The sequence below is a fragment of the Aotus nancymaae genome, unplaced genomic scaffold, assembly GCF_030222135.1.
Source record: "Aotus nancymaae isolate 86718 unplaced genomic scaffold, 86718_ANA_hifiasm-v0.15.2.pri h1tg000059l, whole genome shotgun sequence".
Lineage (NCBI taxonomy): Eukaryota > Metazoa > Chordata > Mammalia > Primates > Aotidae > Aotus > Aotus nancymaae.
In genome coordinates this window covers 60912195-60934893 of record NW_026988473.1, presented here as the reverse complement: position 1 = coordinate 60934893, position 22699 = coordinate 60912195, and the positions used below count along the sequence as shown (strand labels likewise).

Below are 22699 nucleotides of genomic sequence, written 5' to 3'. Positions count from 1 at the left end.
ACAGCTGGGTGTGCCGCCGCTGCCAGGCTTTGCTGTAAACTGCCTGTTCTGTGGTATGGAAAGGGAGTGAGGAGTAGAGCCATCTCCAGGAAATGGCTTGATGGGCAAGAGTTCCAGGGGCTGGGTTGGGGCTAGGGTCCCCGAGGCTGCTCCAGGGAATTCTGGAGGTTCCAAAACCTGCATCTGTTCATTGGAACTCCTTTGTCCCCTCTGCATTCCACCAAAGGACCTCCAGGCTCATACCCAGGTGTGGGAGAGACAGCACGCTGGATGAGGGGCTGCCGCCACCACAGGGGTGACAGGAGGCCACCTGCTGGAGCCCTGGGCCTGAGTGAGGAGGAAGGACATCCTGAGCTCCCCATTCTCCATGCATCTCCCCAGTCAGGCCTGTGAGGGGCCGGAAAATGGCCCCTATACTGGAAAGATCAAAAACACAGCGAACCTGCGGGCAAAGGGTATGGGCTGAGGCAGGTGCCCAGGTAGGGACCCAAGAGGACAAGACCTGGTCCCACCTGCAGAGTCAGTAGGAGATGGGATGTCCCAGCCAGAGTGGCTCTAGGTCCCCAACACAGGGTTGCCAAGGAGAAGAAGGTTGCAAGAGAGGGGAATTAGTTTGTCACCTGCCTCCCATGTATATGACACCACAGATACCTCAAGTCTTTTCAGTTTCCTGAAAGCCAGCGAGAATTATCCTTCCCCAATTACAGATGAGGAAACGTTCAAAGTCACACTTCTAGTAAGGTAGGGCCAAGGCTGGAGCCAAGTTCCTTCTGGCTCAGAAACCAGGCTCTGCATTCCATTTGAGAGGCAGGGAGGCAGGGAGGCAGGGAGGCTGGGACGCTGACTGAGGAGATCCTCCTAAAACAGAGCAGCCTTGATAAGGACCAACTCAGAGAAGGAGCTGGAGGGGACAAACGGGCTGCAGCAGGGCTTCCCATTTGTAAACAGGTGGTCACAGATGAGACTCCACGAAACAAGGCTGCCTGAGGCCAAAGTCCACTCTCACTGGCAAGCAGCTGGGTGTCAATGATAACCCACTGGGCTGGGCCCGCCCCACCACTGAGCCAAGCCTGCTTGACTTCCTGCTCCACAAACCTCCCATCCTGTTAGTGGGGCAGAGGCTGCCTGTCACGCAGGCCTGTCGCCATCCAGCAGGCAGCGTCTACACAGATGGCATAGGAAATTCAGGCAGTGCCATGCACCATCTACCCCAGCCTGGCCTGAGGCCCCACAGCTGCTGCCCCTTGGGCCCCACTCACACAGCTCTCTCAACACAGGCCACCACATGCTCTCTGTCACCTGCCCCCACATCTGGGTCAGGGCAGCTCTGCGTGTCTAGAAAGGGCAGGGCACCAAGTGCGCCAGCGAGGAAGGCCACGAGGGGAGGAGGTGTGGCAGGACTCCTGAACCCGCAAGGAAAGGGGCTCAGAAAGGGCAGGTGACTCCCCTGGGTCACACAGCAGGAGAGGACTAAGCAGCCCAGCCTGGCATTCCCTTCTCTCACTGCAGCAAGCCCAGCCTGCCCACTCCAGACCTCACCAGCCTCTTTGAGAGCCATGGACCTAAAATGTCTGGGCAATGGCCAGAGAACAGGAGGGAGTCAGGACAGGGGCAGCTAGGGCATGGAGTGGGAGGAGGGTGAGGAGATGGAGTGCCCACCCCTCCTCCCCACAGCCAAGGCCTCACAAAGGCCCTTTGAGGCCGGCTCCCTCCCCACCTACTTGACAAAGGAAGAGAGGAAGGCGTGGGAGAGGGGGTCCAAGAGGCAGAACTCTTGTGGCCAGGCCAGGAGGCTCCTGGGCCTTCCAGAGAGTCAGTGCAGGGCCAGAGATTCTGTTGCAGCTCTTGAGACTGAGGTCAAGAGCACCAAGGGCCCTTTATCTGGTGCCAGAAAGGTGGGGCCCAGGGAGGCAGGACTCCTGGGTCCTCAACTACCCCTGCTAGTAGCTCACGGGCAATCCGGGACACGCCCCTTCCCCTCTTGGCCTCAGTTTCTCAGCCTCTCAACAGTCCCAGTCCAAGAACATCTACAGGGGTTTTTCAGTCAGAAACTTGAGATCACAACCTGGGAGAGGCACTAGACAACTACATCGCATTTTCCCAAAAAGCACATGGATCAGAGGGAACTTTGGAAAATGCAACTCTGACCCCGTCACAGGCTGCTGAAAGCCTTGCCTTCGGGGTCCTCACAGCACACATAGCAAGGTCGAGCACCTTGGTCCCCAGACCCGCACTCCCAGGCAAGGGCCTCCGCAGGCCCACATGAGCCTGAGGGGCTCCGACCTGTGCGTTTCTGTTCCCTCTGCCTTTTTCCACCTGGCCCTTCGGGCAAAAGCCTCATCACCCTTCACCTCCAATATGTGGCTGCCTCTGATTACTGGACTGCGGGCGTCACAGCCTCTTCCCGGCCCTGAGCTTTCTTGGGACAGCACGGTCTCCCGCACCGAAGTCCCCTGGGAGACGACCCTCACAGCATCACCAGCGCAGCCTGTGAAGCCAGGGAGGGGCCTGGGCAGGGACCTCCACCCAGGCCACCAGGGACCCCACTCTGCAGGACCCACAGACAAGCAGCAGAACCCACCCCAGCCCACCCTCACAGCCAGGAATCGGGGTTCAAGGCGATGAAACCACACCACGAGGCCAAACATTTCTGTGTAACATACTCCAGCCTCAGGGACCGAGAGCCGCGGCCGGAAAGCTGCCACCCGTTCATTATCAACACCCATGGTCAGAGCTCCCGCGCTGGCCGCCAGGCTGCGTGTGGAATTTTGCATGCACTACGCTTCTTTTAATTCTCACAACCACCCTATGAGGTATGCACTATTTTTTTTTTACTATTATTGATTAATCATCATAATAATTACTTCTCGTTTCTACCACAAATGACTATTTCAAAATCATTATAACAATCGGGAAAGTAAAGTCCTTACATTTGGATATCGGTCTACATTTTACTAAAAAAGGTTATTTCCATATCTCCACATTTTTATTCCAAAAATGACCCTCAGTGGGACTGAGGTTACTGCCCCGTTTTTCCTGTGAGGAAGTTGAGGCCCAGAGAGGGGCGAAGGCCTGGCTGGGCCTCAACCAATCCAGTAGTGGCCACAGGATTACGGCCCATCCTCCGAGCTCCGCATCCAGAGCAAATCCCACAGTCTCAGTACCCTCACTTTCTTAGCAGCCTGGGGCTGGGGATGCCTCCTCTTGCCACCCCCATGTCCCTGCAGACCCAGCCTTATGGGTGGGCCTGGGCCTTCTCATCCAGCTCCAGCTGGGACAAGACACTGACCTTGGGCCGCTTCCACCTGACGGTGGGCCCTGGTGTGCCCTTATAGTAGAGCGAGTCGTCAGTGGCTGGGAAGAGGGGGTCCTCGAAGAGCACCTTCCTACGCAGGCAGTCCCGCCTCAGGGCCGAGTAGCTCTGGTCCTCATAGGGCTTCACGCAGGAGAACATGGTTGCCTCTGCCCCAGGGAGGGGAGGAGGAACACCTGGACAGGAAGGCAAGAAGACTGTCACTCACGGAGTCCCTGTGTCCCGGCTGCACACCGGTTCCATGCGCTTACCCCCCGAAAGCCCCATGAAGCGGGCACCATCAGCCCCATCCCACAGGTAAGGAAGGCTCAGAGAGGCGAGGAGCCTACCCAAGGTCACACAGCTGGTATGCAGCAGAGCGGGACAGGCGCCGACCGGCCTGACTCCACAGCCTGGATTCTCTCGTTTCTGAAGCTCAGAGGTGATATCAGGCCTGAAGGCCACATAGAGCTCAGGCCAGGCCCTGGCCGCACCCACCTCCCTACCTCCCTTTGTTTGAGCAGCCTTCCATACACCTTTGCCCCCATATCCATGGAGTCAGACCAGTGGCCAGCCCTGGCAGCTCCCTGGCTGGTGTACCTCCCACAGGAAAGCAGGGCGTGCCTCCGGGTTTCCCACCCCACCTCTAGAGAGTGACACCTCTCTGCCCGGCATGGGAAAACCTTGCCCCAGGCACCCCTCTCAGCATCATTCATTCATTCTCTCCAGTCATCCCGCACCATGCTGCCTTTCTCACAGCACCTCGGGAATAGATGTCTCCATTTCTGCAGGGAGCAGGCCCATGGCTCCTTAACCCACCCTCCATTCCCCAGGGGCCCAGGTGCACCCAGCCAAGCACCCTGAACTTTGCACCAAGGTGCTTACCAAGTACAAGGACACAGACCGGACCAACGTGGTCAGGAAGATCTCCGGGAGTGGAGGGCAAGGCAGGGCGGGGCAAGGAACAGCAGCTGGTGGGGCCTGCACATCAGGTGCACTGACAGATGCTCAGACGCCAAGCACCTGAGTGACCACCCCATTTATGACCCCCCTCCCATCCATCCAGACTGCAGTGCCGCCCCACAGCCCCGATCTAATCTTCCTCGGGCCTGCCCAGGGTAATGGTGCAATCCTTTTGAAGTAAAGGCCACAATTTCCAGCGCAGGCCCGAGGGAAACCAAGGCAAGGTAGGCTGGCTGTGGGAGTGACATCTGAGAGCAGGACTGGTGTGAGTGCCAGCCCCAGCAACACCACCTGCCTGCTGGGTAACATTGAACAGGCCACGTGAACTCTCTGAGCCCGTTTTCTCTTCTCAGTAATGGGAATTATGCAGGGCTGCTGTGCCCCTGGAAGGAGCCAACCCATTAACTGAAGGCTGAAGGGGTGAGGGAGAAGGGGCCAAGACGCAACTCGGTCCCAAGAGATGCCCCATTTCCTGGGCCAGAGGTGCATGTGTACTTACTGACTGCCAACAGTGCCAGTGGGCACACGGCTGCCAGCTTTCACAAAATGCAACTGCGGCTCAGTGAGGTAAGGTGAGCTGCCCAAGCTCCCCAGACACCTGCTGTCCGGACTGGGACCCAGATCCTCCGACTTCAGTGCCACTGCCTCGGCCGTGTAACCCTGCTGCTCATTCAAGGAGGTGGGGCCTCACATGGAGGGAAAAAGGGAAGGGAGACACAGGAAGGGAAGGAGGTGAGCACGGACAGTGAGCATGGGCACAACGGACAGCAGAGAGGGCAAGGGGGCCATCATCCCTGCCTTTCAAGGGAGCTGAAAGCAGCTGTCCCCTGCTCTGCACCCGAAGCCACTTCACCTTTTGCCCCCATATCCATACTGAGCCTGCTGGCGAGGGCTGCTGTGTGACCTCAGGCCAACCACTTAACTTCTCTGGCTGCCCCTCTGCCCAGGAGGACCAGCAGCCCTGCCCCCTCCCACCCATTCTCCCTGCCTTGGAGGCCTGAGGGAGAGAGGGGAGGAGCCCACAGAACCAGCTCCCAGGCTTCAGGCTTCCGGCACAGTCATCCAGGAGCATCATTAGCACGAGGGGAAGGGTTTCCAGCAGGGTCAGCTCAGGAAGCAATTTAAGCTACAAGAATTAGATCAGAGAAGCTGAAAGCAGGAGCCCGGAAATCAGCTCTTGCAATTCCAGTGTTTCCAAGTCTAGAGGGCCCAGAGAGGGGATGCGACCTGGCCCAGGTCACACAGCCAGGCTGGTAGAGAAAAAGGGTCTGGCTGCTCTCCAGGCCAAGAAGGGGCCAATGCTGCTGGGAGGGTCCACTCCTGGGGAGGACGGAAGGGAGGTGGAGGCCACGAAGGGAGAGCCTGTCTAGGCTAGAGGCTGCACAGGGCCAGGCCCGGCTGGCTGAGGGTCTGATACTGCTGTGCCATCCCTCCGGCCTCACCTGCCTGCCAGACTGACCTTGGCCTACTTATATGAGGTTCTTCTGGCTCCGGCCCTTGCACAGACTGCCCCTCTGCACCCTCCATCTGCCCCAAGGTCACCTCCCACTGTATCTACGGGGCCAGCACCCCCACAGGGTCAGCTCTCCTCTGCTAGCTCCAGGCAGAGCACTGCAGGCCACAGATAGACCAGGAGGCAGGAAAGCTGCTCCACCTGGGCCTTTTCTTTCTGAGCCTGAGCTTAGGGCCGCAGCCTTTCCCGTCTCCCCAGTGTTTTCAGCTGTTTGGGCCCAGCACGACCCCTGGGCGGGGTTCAGGACCATCTGAGCTCCCCAGCTGCCCTGTGCGCCTGCCCTCTTCCCTTCTGCCAGTCTCATCCCCGCCATTCTCCACCCTGGGCTGAAGCTCCAGGGCTTGGAGCTTCTCGCAGCTCCCACAAAGCCATTTCCTCAGGGCCTCTGCACACCATCTCCCTCTGCCATCCTGGTGCCCCTGGGATGACACCCGTTACACTGTACCCCATCTGCGCACGACCTGTCTGCCTCCCCAAACTGCCCTATGCCCCTCCAGGGTAGGGGCGGTGTCCAGCTCCTCTCTCTATCGCAGGGTTCAAGGTGGCACCAAGGACTGAGTAGCTGTGTTGCATGAACCAACAAAGATGAGTGCAGGAGGAATTCCTTCAAGAACAGAAAAAGGCTCAGAGTGGAGGCAGCTCCCAAGGGGAATGAGCTTTCCACATCACAGCTGCCAGCATTCAGGTCTGCGGCAGCGGGGCCGGCCCCTTCACCCTGGCGCAGGCCTGGCTCTTCTCTCCTCCCCTTCCTGATAGCTGGGTACCAGCTGGTGCCCACACCCCTGCTGCCTGGGCTGCAGCCCTAGCACCTTCTGCTGCAGCCCAGCCCTTCTCTAGCTCCTGAGACTTGGCCTGAGCCTCCGCTGCCCATGTAAGCTGTGAGGGCCTGAGCAGGCCACATTGCCTCGCTGCTCTACATGATCCATGTCTAGAAGAGACAATGTGCCAGAGCCTCTGAGCCACTGTGAGGAGCAAACCAGACTCCACCAGGCAGAGCAGCTCTCTGAATCCTTTAATGCTCTGCACCCTGAGGACCGACAATCTCAGGCAGTTGACATCTGGGCTTCACCCATGATGTGTCCAGACCCCTGCCAGGCATGGAGGGGCTACAACAACTTGGGGTTCCTGTCCGAGCTGGTCTAGTGTGGCCAATAGATACAAGGCAGAATGAAGTATGTGTCATTCAGAGGTTCCAGCAAGAGGAAAGCAGGAAGCCTCCACACAGTCCTGGCCACAGAGGCAGGAGAGAAAGGCCATTCCAGGCAAAGGGAACAGTTCACACAAAGGCTCAGAGGCACGGAAGACATCTTTATTACCACATCAGGGCACCCTCTAAAATGAGCACAGTGTTAACCTGGGCCCTGCTTTGGGAAGCCCTGCTGGGATACAGAGTCTGGAGGCTTGAGATCTGCATAACAGGCTGCAGGCTCTGGACAAATTCCTTGATGTTCCCATCTACAAAATGGCTTAACTGGCCATCATGTCCAGGGAAGGCTCACTGGTATCAGCCCTCCTCCTCCTGCGACCAGGGTAGCAGTGAGTCAGACCCAGCCTGTACAGCAAGGCCTTTGTGGATAGAGTGGAGGTTCTGAGTTGGGTCAGAATGAGGGGGCTGGGGGAGCTCACTAGGAAGCTCCAGGAACCCAGTCTTCTGGCAGGTCAGTCAGATCTGAGTGTGTGTCCCAACTGTACCATTTAGCTGCTTCGTGTCCTTGGGCAAAGTGCAAACCCCTCTGAGCTGCTGTCAATCAGCAAGCCTCCTCTGAGCCCTACTGGGTTCCAGCCTGTAAGGTGACAAATGACAGAAAGAAAGTGGCATCTGTTCCTGAGAAGCTCAGTCTGTCCTCACCTGGGACATGGTTGGTACCCCTCTTCCAGGAGGCTGTGTGGCCTAGTCTGCTGTTCTCTGGACCTGCTGGAGGGGGGGCTGTGTACAGGATGGAATAAGGTCTCATTTTCCAGTGGGCCATGCTGCCCTGGCTGCAGAAGGATGAGGGCTGATACCAGTGAGCCTTCCCTGGACATGACAACCACCTAAGTCAGCTTGTAGATGGGAACGTCGAGGAATTTGTCTTTGACGGAAAAGTCAAGGCCAGGCTCCAAAGCTGTGTGGTGGGGCAAGTTACTTACCTCTCTGAGCCTCTAAGAGATGGGGTCATAGAGCTAGCATCAGCCCCAGGGGCATGATAAGAACCAAGGACACAGCGAAGCCCAAATCCAGCAACAAGAGGGCCTCAAAGTCAGCATGGGCCTCTAAGCCAGCATACAAAGGGCCAAGAATAGGCAGAGCCATTTGAAGAGAATACTACTTACACTACTAAGTAACAAGGCTGATCACAAAGCTCACTGGGCACTGTCTCACAGACCAGAGGAACAGTATAGAAAGTTCAGAAATAAGCTACAAGTATAAGGACACCTGACATATGACAAAAGAGACACCACAATGCACTAGGGAAAGGACTGATCTTTTCAATAAATGGTGCTGGGTCAATTGGCTATCCATAAGGAAAAACAGTTGTCTTACCCCTACCTCAAACCGTATACAAAACTAATTCCAGATAGAGTTCAAATCTGAGAGGTAAAACAATAAAGCTTTTAGAAAAGAACATGAGAAAGAGAGTATATCCAAATGGCCTAAAAATGGAAGAAAAAGTGCTCAACGTCACTAATCATTAAGGAAATGCAAATTAAAACCACAATGAGATACTGCTATACCCCCACTAGAATGACTAAAGTGAAATACACACACAGACACACACACACACAATCCCAAGTGAAGCTCTTATGCATTGGTAGTAGGAGGATAAATTGGTATAATCACTTTGCAAAACCTTTGACTATATCTACTAAGGCTGAAGAAATCTAGTAATTCCACTGCTAAGAATATGTCCAATATAAATGTAAGCATATATTCACTAAAAATCATGTACAAGAATGTTTATCGCAGTAGTATTTGTTAGAGCTGAAAATCAGAAACAAGCTAAATGTTCATCAACGAATGAATCAATATGTTGTTGTATATTCATGTAATGGAATACTAAAGAATACTGAAAATGAACAAATTGTTGTTGCACACAACCCTATGGATGGATCTTACAAGCATATTATGCAAGAGAAATAATATTACATGATTCTACTTAAATATAATTGAAAAGCAAGGCTAGCATTACCCCATTATCAAAGCCAGATAAAGATACTACAAGAAAAGAAAATTACAAGCCAATATCCCTTATGAACTTAGATGCAAAACCTTCAACAAAATACTAGCAAGCAAGCTGGGTATGATGGTGCATGCCTGTAGTCCCAGCTACTCAGGAACCTCAAGCAGATAGCAAGACCCAATTTCTGGAGGAAAAAAAAAAAAAAGGCAAATAATTCAGAAACACATTAAAAGGATCATTCACCATGATCAAGTAATATTTATCCAAAGAATGCAAGGATAGTTCAACATATGCAAATCAATAAACATGATACATAATATTAACAGAATAAAGGGCAAAAATTGATCATCTCATTGAATTTTAAAAACACATTTGACAAGATTCAACATCCTTTCATGATAAAAATTCTCAACAAAATAGGTATAGAAGGAATACACAGAAGTCAGTAGCATTTTTATACATTCACAACGCATTATTCAAAAAACAGTCAAGAAAACAATCCCATTTACAATAGTTACTAGGAAAAAAGAAATGTTTAGGAATAAATATAACCAAGAGGGTAAAAGACCTGTACACTGGAAACTATGAAACACTGATGAAAGAAACTGAAGACACAAATGAATGGAAAGATTCTGTATACATGGATAAGAAGAATTAGTATTGTTAAAATGTCCATTCCACTCAAAACAATCTACAGATTCAGTCCAATCTCCTATCAAAATTCCAATGACATTTTTTGTAGAAATAAAAAACAATCCTTAAAATTCATACAGAATCACAAAACACCCTGAATAGTCAAAGCAATTTTAAACAAAAAGAACAAAGCTGAAGGCATCACACTACCTGACTTCAAAATATACTACAAAGCTATAGTAACCAAAATAGCATGGTACTGGCTCAAAAACAGACACATAGACCAATGGAACAGAACAGAAAGCCCAGAAATGAATACATACATTTAATATGTCAATTAATTTTCAACAAAAGTGCCAAGAACACAGAAAGGAGAAAGGACAGCCTCTCTAAGAATTGGTGTTGGGAAAACCAGATATCCACCTGCATAAAAAAGTGGATAAAAATTTTCCTATCTCTCATCATATGCAAAAATTGACTCAAATGGACTAAACACTTAAATATAAGACCTGAAATTATGAAACTACTAGAAGAAAACATGGAAAAAGCTGTTATGACACTGATCTGGACAAAAAATTTTTAGATATTATCCCAAAAGCACAGACAACAAAAGCAAAAACAGAAAAAAGGGGATTACATAAAGCTAAAAATTTTCTGCACAACAAAGAAAGCAATCAACAGAACGAAGAGACAACCTACAGAATGGAAAAAAATGTTTGCAAACTAGGCAATGGACAAGAGTTAACATCCAGAATAGAGAAGAAACTCAAGCAAATCAATAGCAAAACAAAAACAAAACAAAAACGTAACAATCTGATTTTAAAATGGGCAAATGATCTGAATAGACATTTCTCTAAAGAAGACATACAAATGGTCAATAGGCATATAAAAAAATGCTCATCACTAATCATTAGGGAAATGAAAATCAAAACCACAATGAGATATCACCTCCCACCTTTTGGCTTTTATGAAAAAAGACAAAAGAGGCCGGGCATGGTGGCTCATGCCTGTAATCCCAGCACTTTGGGAGGCTGAGGTGGGTCGATCACCTGAGGTCAGGAGTTCGAGACCAGCTTGGCCAACATGGTGAAACCCTGTCTCTACTAAAAATACAAAAATTAGCTGGGCGTGGTGGCACACACCTGTGATCCCAGCTACTGGGGAGGCTGAGGCAGTAGAATCGCTTGGACCCGGGGGTGGGGAGGGGCGAGGTTGCAGTTAGTTAAGATCACACCACTTCACTCCAGCCTGGGTAATACAGCAAAACTCTATCTCAAAAAAAAAAAAAAAAAAAGTATGATATCTTATTAAAAAAAAAAAGACTCAGGAGGCTGAGGCAGGAGAATGGCCTGAACCCAGGAGGCGGAGGTTGCGGTGAGCCGAGATCGCACCATTGCACTCCAGCCTGGGTAACAAGAGCGAAACTCCATCTCAAAAAAAAAAAAAAGACACATCTTTTATAAAAAGAACTTTTAAAATCTTTTTACAAAAGATACTTTTTTTTATAAAAAATACAAAAGATAAGTGTGGGTGAGGATATGGCGAAAAGGAAACCCTTGTACACTATTGGTGGGAATGTAAATTAGTACAGCCATTATGAAAAACAGTGTAGAGGTTTCTCAAAAAATTAAAAATAAAAATACCTATGATCCAGCAATCCCACTACTGGATATAAATCCAAAGGAAGTGAAGTTGGTATGTTGAAGACATATCTGTACTCCATGGTCACTGCAGGACTATTCACAGTAGCCGAGATACGGACTCAACCTAAGAGTCCATCAATGGATGAATGGGTAAAGAAAATGTGGTTATATACTACAGTGTAACACAATTCAGCCATAAAAAGAAGGAAATCCCATCACTAGTAACAACATGGATGAACCTGGAAGACAATGTGCTAAGTGAAATAAGCCATGATCTTACTCATGTGTGGAATTTTTAAAAAGTTGAACTCATAAAAGCAGAAGGTAGAATGATGGTTAACAGGGACTGAGGAGTGAGGGTGGGGAGGGAGGTCACAGAGATGTTGGTCAAAGGACACAAAATTTCAGTTAGATAAGAGGAATTAGTTCAAGAGATCTGTAAGTTCAAGAAATCTATTACAATATCGTAACAATAGTTAATAACAATAGATTATACTCTTGAAGATTGCTAGAAGTAGACCTTTTTTTTTTTTTGGAGTCTCACTCTGTTGCCCAGGCTGGAGTGCAGCAGCATGATCTCGGCTCGCTGCAACCTCCATCTAATGGATTCAGGTGATTCTCCTGCCTTGGCCTCCCGAGTAGCTGGGATTACAGGCGCCTGCCACCACTCTCGGCTAATTTTTGTATTTAGTACAGATGAGGTTTCACCATGTTGGCCAGGCTGGGGTCTAGCTCCTGACCTCTAGCGATCCACCTGCCTCAGCCTCCCAAAATGCTGGGATTACAGGCGCGAGCTACCAAGCCTGGCTGAGAGTAGATTTGGAGTGTTCTCAGGACAAAAAAGTATGTGAGGTAATCGGTGTGTTAATTAACTTGATTTAGCCATTCTGCAATGCATACACCTTTCAAAATATTTCATTGTACATGATAAACATTTACAATTTTTATCTATTAAAAATCAGTTTCTTTTTTAAGTAAAGCAAAGCCAGCATAACTCATCTACAGTGCACAGAAAGCAGGACTTGGCTATCTTGGGGGCAGTGACTGGAAGAGGTGTGAGAGAGCTTCTGGTGTTCTGGTGAAATTTCTTGATCTGGGTGGTGGTTCCATGGGTGTGGTCCTTGTGAAAATCCACTGAGCTCTACACTCATGACCTATGCACCTGTCTGTAGATCAGTTACATATGCTTCAATGAAAAGGTAAACAAAAAAAGCCAGCTCGGTGGCCCTGGGAGGGAGGGGTGGCTGAATGTGGTGACACAGGTCCCAGCAGATCCAGGTCCTTCATGCTGTAGCCCTGTCCAGCTGGACACTACATAACCAGGTGGGAGGACCTGGGGGAACGGAGACAGAGTGGGAAAGTGCCCCAGGCTGGGTCTGAGCACTAGCCTTTGTCACACGCAGGCTGTGTGACCTTCTGTGAGCCTCCTCTGATCCTCAGCCTCCTCCTCTAGTTCTCAGGATGCTTGAGTGTCTCAGCACTCAGAGCATTCCACAAGAAGGTCCTACAGGTGGATGGCACCCCGACACCCCAACTGAGCACACACCTGCAAGGTTTCCTCTGCACCTGAGAAGGGGAGACGCCAGCCAGAGACCATCCCTGGGGGATGTTTTCAGCCCTGAGGGGGGCAGCATGGTCCTCAGAAAAAAGGGGAGGGAAGGGGTGTGGAGCAGGGATCATGGATGAGGCTGCAGAGGCCCCAGGATACCAGGTGCAGGAGTCTGGTTTCATCCTAAGGTGAGGGGGAGTGTGAAAGGGTGCTGAACAGGGGAGGGGTTTGGTCACAGCTGACTTGGGGAGCCCCATCTGGCTGCCGCATGGGAAACAGACTAGAAAAGGATAAGACTAGACCAGAAACACCAGAAGAACAGCCACAGGACTTGGACTGGCGTTCACATGGCAGGCTCACGTGTGGATGCAGAGGATCTGGGTTCCAGAGCCAAGTGAGAGAGAGGCTCAACTCTTCCCGGTAGCCAACCAGCAGTGGGGGTCAAGGGAGAACACAGAAATGCCTGATGGGGGTCCTTCTCCTGTGATCCACTGCCTCATACCCCACAGTGGTGCCTAGCACAAAGCACAGGCCTGGCAGAGTGGGTATCACCCAGTGCTGGTCAAAGGAGCCAGTGACGCACTCATCCATTCCCTGCCAATCAAAGTCCTCTTCTCCCACCTCCCTTCCTCAACCTCTTCTCCCCTCTCGTGGGAAGACAGCCCCCACTGCCACCCTTTACCATATGAACAGGGAAGGGCTGAACAGCTAGGGCTTCATCATTCAGGGGACACAGTCAATTCCAAGTGGCACATCTTTGCTGATGCCTGTTCTGGGCTGGACCTGAGCTGGCTGATGAGGAGGGGCCCGGGGGAATGGTGGTGGCCCTCCGAGATGGAGCCTGAGCAGGGCCTGAAGGATAGGTGCAGGGAGAGGGAAATGGTAGGAAGGCACTGGGTGGGCAGAGCCTGGGGGGAAGCTGGCAGGACCAGCTCTGCAGGGCTGGGGATGCCAGGAAGGGGGGGCATTGGCATTTATTGGGGCACAGGGGAGCCAGGGGCAAGACTAAGGGTCAGATGCTAATGCAGTGACCCAGGACTGAAGTGTCCTGGCTTGAGCCACAGCAGGGAAGGCCAGAAGCCAGAGGGGCCTGGAAAGGGCAGAAATTTCATTTGGTGGCTGCCTGGTTATTTGTGTTTTTGATTTTGTTAATGTATTTATCCCCTTCTATCTCACACCCCATCCTCCATCTGCTCCTAAGTCACCATCTAATAAGATGCTTAGAGTGTGTTGTGTCTCTTTGTCCTTTCGTGGGTGTACTGTGACCTCCCAGGCCCCTGTCTCTCCAACACTGAGGAACGGATGGCGGGATGGGGAGGGAGAATGTGCTGTGGAGGGAGGGCCAGGCTCAGGGCCACCTCAGGCTCCCCGCCTCTGGGCCACCCAGAGCTCCGGGCTCCTGGGTGCTGGCGCCAGAGCCAAGGCAGCCAGGCGCAGTGAGTCATTCCAGCCACCACCAGGCGAGCTGGCACCATGGCTAGGAAATCCTGTCTTTCTTCTCCCCTCCCCTCCCCTCTCCTTCCCTTATCATTTCTGTGTCCAATCCATTCTCTGCCCAGCTGCTGAGTGATCTCACTCACGGGCAGGGTCAGGCGTGTATGGGGCATGGGGTCTCTGGCTGGTCCTGGGGGAATGGTGGTCCTGCAGCTGTGATGTCCCCCGGTGGTGCACGTGAGGGCTGTGATGGCTATAGGCCTGGCTCTGTGTGACCCTGACTGAGTCAGAGGCCTGACCCTGCAGCTGTTCCTCATCTGGGAATCAGGTCCCGCCCAGGGTGCTGTGAGCAGGAGGGAGCAGAGCCAGCAGAAGCCGCTGTTGTAAGCAGCATCTGTAAGCAGGCGGCCAAGGGAGAGGAGCATCTTAAAGGATGTTCTAGCTCAGGGGTTCCTGCAGGCCTTGGGCAAGACAGGAAGAAGACAAGGACCTGGCCGTACTTGGAGGTGGAGACTTTGCTGGGCAGAGGGCAGCCCCAGGCCCAGCTTCGGGTGAGCAGCCCACCAAGGTTTTAACACTGAAACAACCACATTTGGGAAACTCACAGTCCCAGGCAACCTAGTGCAGTGGCTGCCCTACCTTGGGGCTCCCAGCCCAGCACAGCACTGGGTCCTGCAGAGGAAGTGCTGAGAGTGGGCAGATGCAGCTGGGCGTCTCCGCGCAGGACACCTTCTCTCATCGGGGTGCGGTGGGGACTGTGTACCCGCTCACTCCCCACAGGGGAGACCACCTAACAAAATGGGACTTGATCAGCTTACTGAAACCACCTCTGCCTCGCTGTGCTGCATGAGCCCAGGCAAGCCCCTGCCCTCTCTGGCCACAGGCTCTTGCCATTGAGTGATGGGGAGGGGAACATGACGCATCCCTTTTCAATCTGGCAGGTTATCACCAAGACAGCCTTTTTCTCCACTTCATGCACAGGTAGGCCCTAGACTCAAGTCCCTACACCTGTCTCCAAGACTCAAGGTTTGGAGACTGGTGAGACAGTGCCCATTTCTCAGATTGGGAAACAGAGGTGTGCCATTCCTCAGCGCAAGCTCCTGCACAACCTCAAAAATGAGCTGTGCTGTTCTCATTACACAGAGAGGAGGCAGAGGCTCTGAGGGGAGAGAGGACATTCGGGGCAGAGGCTCAAACCTGTCCCATGTCAAAGTCCTGCTCTGCCTGGCTTGCCACCCCTCCCTGGAGCAGTGACCCACTCTCCAGCCCTGGGTGTCCTGCTCAGGTGTGTCCCCTGTTCCGACTTCACTCGTACACCTTCCCTGTGCCTGACCAAGGGGCAGTGAGGAGTCAAACGGGGGGCTCTGCCCTAGAGGTCGGCCTGGTGATGGCGACAAGGCAGCGAGATCTGCTCTCAAGGGGAGTGACTCATTCACACCGGGCAGGGATGGCTGCATGGAGGAAGGAGCATCTAATCGGAATCTCAAAGGTAGACAGTGATTTCAAGAGATGGAGGAGGTAGAAGTTTTGGTGAGGAAAGAATATTCTGGGAGGAAGAAATCATTTAGGCAAGTCGGGAGGACAGGGTGCAGGGGAGAGGGAAGAGGAAGTAGACTATTTGCCACAGCTGGGTTATGGCCAGCCCTGAAAGCCAGGCTAAGAACTCAGGCATGAGATGGGGGCGATGATTTACGAGAAAGTCAAAGGGAAAGGAGGCCCAGGACGCAGGCAGGGAGGCTAGGCTGTAGATGGGCCCCTGAGAAAACAGCGGGGCCCAGTATGGCGTGGCCTTGGCCATGGGGATGAAACAGAGACCCACACAGAGGCAGGTCAGCAGCAGGCAGGCGGGGGCTCTGGATTTGGCTAGGGTTCTTCCCGAGGCGCAGGGGGCTCACCGGCCTCGTGCGATGGCAGACCACGACTCACCCCCTCGTGCGATGGCAGATCACGTCTCACCCCCTCATGCGATGGCAGACCATGTCTCACCGCCTCGTGCGATGGCAGACCACGTCTCAACCCCTCATGCGATGGCGACCTTGTCTCACCCCCTCGTGCAATGGCAGACCACGTCTCACTCCCTTGTGCGATGGCAGACCATATCTCACCGCCTCACCGCCTCGTGCAATGGCAGACCACGTCTCACCCCCTCGTGCGATGGCAGACCATATCTCACCGCCTCACCGCCTTGTGCAATGGCAGATCACGTCTTACCCCCTCGTGAGATGGCAGATCACCTCTCACCCCCTCGTGCGATGGCAGACCATGTCTCACCGCCTCGTGCAATGGCAGACCACGTCTCACCCCCTTGTGCAATGGCAGACCATGTCTCACCCCCTCATGCGACGGCAAACCATGTCTCACCCCCTCATGCGATGGCAAACCATGTCTCACCGCCTCGTGTGATGGCAGACCACGTCTCCAGGAGAGCAGTGTGCTGGCAGCACTTCTGGGCCCCCTGCACTACTCTAAGCCACTTCCTATTCCTGACCACAACAGCCCTGAATGCCAGCACCTGCTCCCCATGCCCAGGCAGAGGGCAAATCTGAGCCTTAAGATGTCAGCCTGGGCAACATCCTGTCCACATACCCATCCTCAGATGGGGAGACTGAGGCCAGCGAGGGGCAAAGCAGTTAACCTCTTCGTGCTTCAGAATTCTCATCAGTAAAATAAAGTTATTTCCTGCTCTACTGGCCCAACCTGCTCACCTTACCCCACATACCAGGCAGGACTTAGCCGTAACAGGCCTTAGTATTCTCATCTGCAAAGCGGGACCCCCCCAGCTCCACCCAAAAGCGGGACCTCCCATTACCCCTTGTAGGGTGATAATGAACATCTATCATTATCCCCTGCAAAGATCCTGCAAAACCCTGGGTTTATTGTGTGAATGTCTGAAATGAGCTGCACTCCAACCTGAAAGGTCCAACATGCTGTCAAATGCAGGCAGGGTCCAGACACCAGGGCCACCCATCCCTACCAGAGATGCCCTTCCTCCAAACATCCCTGAGCTCTGGCTACCAGGGGCTCAGGCTGGGGCACTGGGGCCAGGGCTACAGCAGTGCCTGGTCCCCTAAGGCTCCCGACTTGTGGGGAGACAGACATTTAGAGTGACCTCCTGGGGTAACAGGACTGTGACTGGGGAAGCCAGCCTCGGTGGGCACTGGGGTGGGGGCGGGGGCTAGGAATGGTGCCTGCAGTGATGCTGCAGTCGGCTCCTGGGGTGGGCTGAATGATGGCCCCCAAAGATACTCCCAACCGAATCCCTAGAACCTGTGAATGACACCTGGTATGGCACAAGGGACTTTGCAGATGTGATTAAGGATTGCGAGATGGGGAGACGACCTTGGCTTATCTGGGTGGACTCTGAATGTAATCACAAGTGTCCCTATAAGCGAGAGGCGGAGGGGATCTGCCTGCAGAGGAGGAAAGGGCAATGAGACGGTGGAAGCAGAGCCTCGGGCGACGTGTCCGTAAGGAATTCCAGCAGCCACCAGAGGTTGGAAGAGACGGGAACAGAACCTCCCTTGGATCCCACAGAAGCAGCCAGCCTGGATTTTAGCCCCATTAGACTCACAGGGGACTTCTCACCTCTGAAACTGTAAGAGCATAAATCTGTGTTGTTTTCAGCCACCAAGTGTGGTAATTTGTCACAAGAGCGATAGGAAAGGAATATGCTCTTGAATGATGCTGTTCCTGAAGAATCGTAATGGGAGCCGGAGGGCAGGGGTCATGGGGCCCCACCTGCCTCTCCTGCCTGGAGAAGCCTGTGAGGGAAATGAAGTTCTTACACCCTGAGTTGCCCCACTGTACATCAAAGTCACCCCATGTCAGTTTCTTAGTTACTGCTGTGAGTAACAAATCACTTGGGTCCCACCTCACTCTGACTGGCAGAAGTTACACAGCAGCGGGCAGCACTGGCTGAGCAGGGGCTGGCTGAGCGGGGCAGGTAGGTCAAGCCAGTGGGCTCCCAGCCTTCTGTTCACCATCCGCGGTGCACACCCTGGCGGTGAAGGGCAGCTGGGGACCAGTAGATGGGCTTTGGTATGCTCCGGCCACCAGCGCCTTCTCCCACATGCCCACTGTGGCAGAAAACTATCCCTGGGAAAGCTCAGGTCCCTGGAAGCACACATGGAAACAACCAGAATGTGGAGCAGTAACCCAGGCCCTCGCAGGTGAGCACACATCATCCACAGTTTCCCTGTCCAAGCCTGAGGCTGGCTTCCTAAGACATCCAGATTCAAACGGCAAAGGGACCTGGCCCATTTGCCTTTGGTGAGCAGGGAAAGGCAAGGCCTGAGGTCACAGTTTGGTGAGCAGCTCTGCCTTCAGTGAAGCAAGGCAATCCTAGGTCATCTCCACCAGCCTGGAAGAGGGGCTCAGAGGTAGGCAGCAGGAAGGCCAAGCCTCAGGACCACGGTGGGCCCAGGAAAGTTTTGAACAGGGACCAGGGATGGAGAGGCAGAAGAGGTCTCAGAGGGCACTCAAGGGGTGGCTGGGAGGAGCTCTGAAGGCACTCAAAACACTTGAATAGATGGGGACAGAGACAGGGCATGTGAGAAGCCCAGCTGCAGAGAGATTGCTGCCAGCTGTCCAGGAGGCTGCCAGGGAGGGGTGGGGGGTGTTGCAGAGCCCAGGGCTTACTGCTGGGCTTTCTGTTCAAACTGGGGTGCTCCCAGGTGCTCAGCCCTTGCCTCTCCTCAGGAGCTAGAAGCTTTTGGGGATGCCAAGGGACTTGGTCAGGCAGGTGGAGACCCCTCCCATAAGCAGTCCTTCTCACTCACTAAAGCTAAGAGAGGCTTCTGCTTCAATAGGAGAGGCCTGTTTCCTTCCACCCTTCTTCTCCCAACGTCAGCCCCTTGTCCCCAGGGAAGGAGCTAAGTGATGCTGACCACCAACTGCTGTTAGTAATAATGGCTACCAGACACCATGTACTTAGAAAGATGCACTCAGTGACAGGATCTAAGTTCATCTTCATCATCTCCCAAGTCCCTGTGAACAGGCAGCACGTATCCCCATTCCACACATGAGAAAACTGAAACAGAAAAGGAAAGTTCTCTGCCTCAAGGTCATAGGCAGGTAAGAAAGTACAGAGATGGTCTCAGCCAGAAAAAAGATCAGACACGATTTAGGCCCTGTAGGTAGTAGAGGGTACCCGCTGAGGATGCAGGGGGGGCCTCCTGTTTGGAGACCAGGACTCCAGGGCTGACCTGAGAGCCTGCCAGGAAAGCAGGTGCAGAAGCAGCCAGAGACAGCGCTGGCCTGGGAGCAGTGTCCCAGATGTCACCCCCAAAAGCCCAGAGGCATCTCACAACCACCCTGTCCAACAGTCAACTTGTCAACTTACTTCCAACTTGCTCCACCTCAATGGTGATCCCATCTCACAAAGGCAGTCCCACCTACCTTTCCCCAGCACTGGGCCCTGTGCAGCCCCTGGGCACCTCCTGCCCATGGCACCCCTGCTCTAGGAACCTTTACCAGGGTCCCTCCTCCCCGCCAAGCCTAGCCCTGTGTGGGGAGCAGAGGAAAGCAGAAGGGAGAGCCCTCTCCCTGCTGTGGCCTCCTCCTTAGAGTCCTCAACGGCAGCCCACCCACTACTGCAGCCAAAAGTGACCCTTCTCGGACACACATCTGATCTACTTAATCCGCAATCCACCCGGCCAGCATGCATTTTCACACCACCAGGCCTTTACTCACGCTGTTCCTGGGCCTGCAATGCCCTACCTTTTCTTTTCCGCTTGGTGGACTTCTTTGAGACCCAGCCCCAACAAATCTGCAAGTGAACTCATCCCCAGCTCCCGGGCACCCATCAGTCCCTGCCTTTTATGCTCCCAGCACTGGGTACAACTCTGAGTGGGGCCTTATCTTTGGACCCACTGTCTATCTCTTCAGAAGAGAGGCTCCTCATGGCAAAGATCCCACCTGAGCACCTCTGTGTGCTAGCAACCAGCCTGGCCTGGCCTGCAGCAGCAGTGGGGTCCACCATACCCTGCCCAGGAGGCAAAAGCAGCCAAGCCACCCCACCCCTGGACTCTGGAGACAGAAGCAAGGAGCAGCCCAAGGACCCTGGGGGTGTCAGTCCTTGCAGAACACAGTGGTTCCCCCAGTAGGCCTCAAACTCATCCACTTGGCAGAGCCTCACCCTCTCTTCCAAGAAGTCTGCCCAGATCTCTCTCTCCCCTGAGTCCTGGGATAGTCACCCTCAGTACTTTTCTCTCCAAACCACAGGTGTAGGAAAGAGACTCTGAGTTGAAAGCCAGGTGGACCCGGGGAGTTCAAATTCTGGCTCAGCAGCCCAGAGTGGGCAGCTGACTTCACCTCTCTGTGCCCCACTGTGCTCATCTGTATAGAACTTGGGGCTGAATCCCACCACATGAAATGACTCAGAGAGAGAACGTGGCACCTGTTAATGATCTTTGGTCCTACCTCACCTCTGGTCCCCTAGGCCAGTCTTCCGAGACTCCCAACCCAGAGGAACAGAGGTGGGAACTCTGAGGTCTGAGAAACCAAAGATCCATTCTCTCCCAGACCACCCTCCCACACTCCCGCAACACACACACACACACACACACACACGTGCGAGCACCCTGTGGTCAAGGAGAAAAGCTCCCATTCAACCTGAGGAGAAGTGCCAAGAAGCACTTAGGCTGGGACAGCAGGAGCCTCGACCCTGCCCCTTCCCCAAGTCTGGGTTGGGGAGCACCCAGAAGGGGTTGGTGGATTGCAGGGATGAAAGGGGGTAAAGGAGGGAACAGAAGAGGGGAATTCTAAGGAAGATGAGAGGAAGGGACAGTCTAGCCCCGGGTGTTAGGCGCGCCCAGCGCGTCCACACTAGGAAAACGACTTGGAAACACCCAGAGGGAGGTGAAAAAAAAGCTCCTCGCCGGGGATGGGGGTGGGGACTCCTCGCCAGGGGTGGGGGTGGGGAAGAGTCCAGGGGGGCCAGGCGGATCCTCCAGGCCCCCGCCCCCAGCCTGCGCTCACTTCCTATCCCCCCAGGTCCGAGGGAGATGCAGCCTCGCTATCGATTCGTGGTCCCGGAGCACACACTGGCCCCCGCTGCACCCGCACACGCCCCCCCGAAACACACACACACACACACAAACACACACACACACAAGCACAAGCGCGATGGCACACGCCTCCCTCTGCCCGCCTCCTACCGGCCGCGCCGCCGTGGGTCCAGCTGGGCTCCCGGGATACGGGCACGGCGCGGGCGCTGGAGCGGAGGCTGCAGTCGCTCGGTGCAGCGGCCTCGAGCTCTGGCCCGAGATCCAGCTGGGGCTGGCCTGGGGCGGGAGCTGGCGCTGGCATTCCCCAGGTTCCGCCAACCCGGCCCCGCCCCGCCCCGCCCACAGACTCCGCCCATTGAGAGCTGGAGGCGTGGTCTAGCGCGGGGCGGGGCGGACGGGCGGATGCGCGCATGTGCACTGATGTCTCGGGCGGCCACCCGGAGGGGCGGTGAGTTCCAGCCCGGAGGCTGAAGTGGAGCTTAGGGCCCGTAGCGGCACCCGCCGCCCCTCCCGGCTCAGTCGGGCCCTCGCTCTCCCTCCTTCCCAGCCTATCAGTCTGCAGTTGGGGCACATCCCCGTGGGCAGCCCCCCGAGGGCAGTCCGGGGACGCCGCTGACTTGGGGCCCACGTCTGGTACCGAGGGCCCGCAAGGGCCGGGGTGTCTGGCAGGACAAGGACTTGGTGGGGGGAGCACCTCCCTTTCCATGCTCCATCTTCATAGCCTCTCCCAGTTTTCGGATGGAGAAGAGGGAGCCCTAGGCCCCAGTGAGCCGCAGAGGGCGCCTATCAGATGGGAAAACTGACCCCGCCCGTGTTGAGCACTTAACCCTGTGCTGCGACGGGCTCCTGGGCTCATGTTTGACTGTCCGTGACTGGCTCCCAGAAGCTCCTGGCATGGTGCCAAAATTTGGTTTCCTGATCTGTAAAATGGGGACTATAATCTCTACCCACCACGGCGGTTTGGGAACTCCGATAGAGAAGGTTTAGGGGTGACCAATTCTTGCCTACGAGTTCAGGGGTGCCACCTTCCCCCGCCCTGAGGCAGCAAGACAGACGCCCATCTAATCTGATGAGCCCATGAGCCCACTTGCCGGTGGAGCGTCTCAGGCCCCCTCATCCTCCCCCTCCAGTTTGTTTCCTAGTCTTGGTTAATGATTTCATCAACCTCTTGTGTTACTAAAACAAACTTGGGTCCGCCCACCCAGTGCAGCGAAGCCAAACACTGACATCAGGATTTGCACCGGCAGAAAGGTAAGCATTTATTGCAGGATGCCAAGCAAGGAGAATAGGTCAGCTAATGGTCAAAACCCAGACTCCCCAATGGTTTACATGTAAGGTCTTAAAAGGTGGAGAGACAGGTTATATGCAAAGTCATAAATAAATACTCTGGGGCTATACATTGGCTTGGCCCAAAAAGGTGAGATATTTTGAGGCAGGGAACTTACAGGTCATAGGTGGATTCAGAGATTCTGTGATTTGCAATTGGTCTAGGAAACAAGACTGT

The 22699-nt window shown here is 53.8% G+C and overlaps 1 protein-coding gene across 2 annotated transcripts in view; it reads right to left on the bottom strand.

The window, feature by feature from the left end:
* The window catches only part of CAPN5 (calpain 5), a 55676-nt gene extending 34291 nt beyond the window's left edge, over positions 1 to 21385 (bottom strand). The window contains exons 1-2 of one of the 2 annotated variants that reach the window (XM_021671815.2): positions 21346 to 21385; positions 3290 to 3489 (exon numbers count right to left, since the gene is read on the bottom strand). In XM_021671815.2, the coding sequence (XP_021527490.2) occupies positions 3290 to 3454 (165 nt within the window). In that variant the 5' untranslated portion in view covers positions 3455 to 3489; positions 21346 to 21385. Of the gene's footprint in view, positions 1 to 3289; positions 3490 to 3642; positions 3722 to 21345 lie in introns of those variants that run through there. The other variant, XM_064365317.1, reaches the window with a different exon arrangement.
* Positions 21386 to 22699: the final 1314 nt, after the last annotated feature.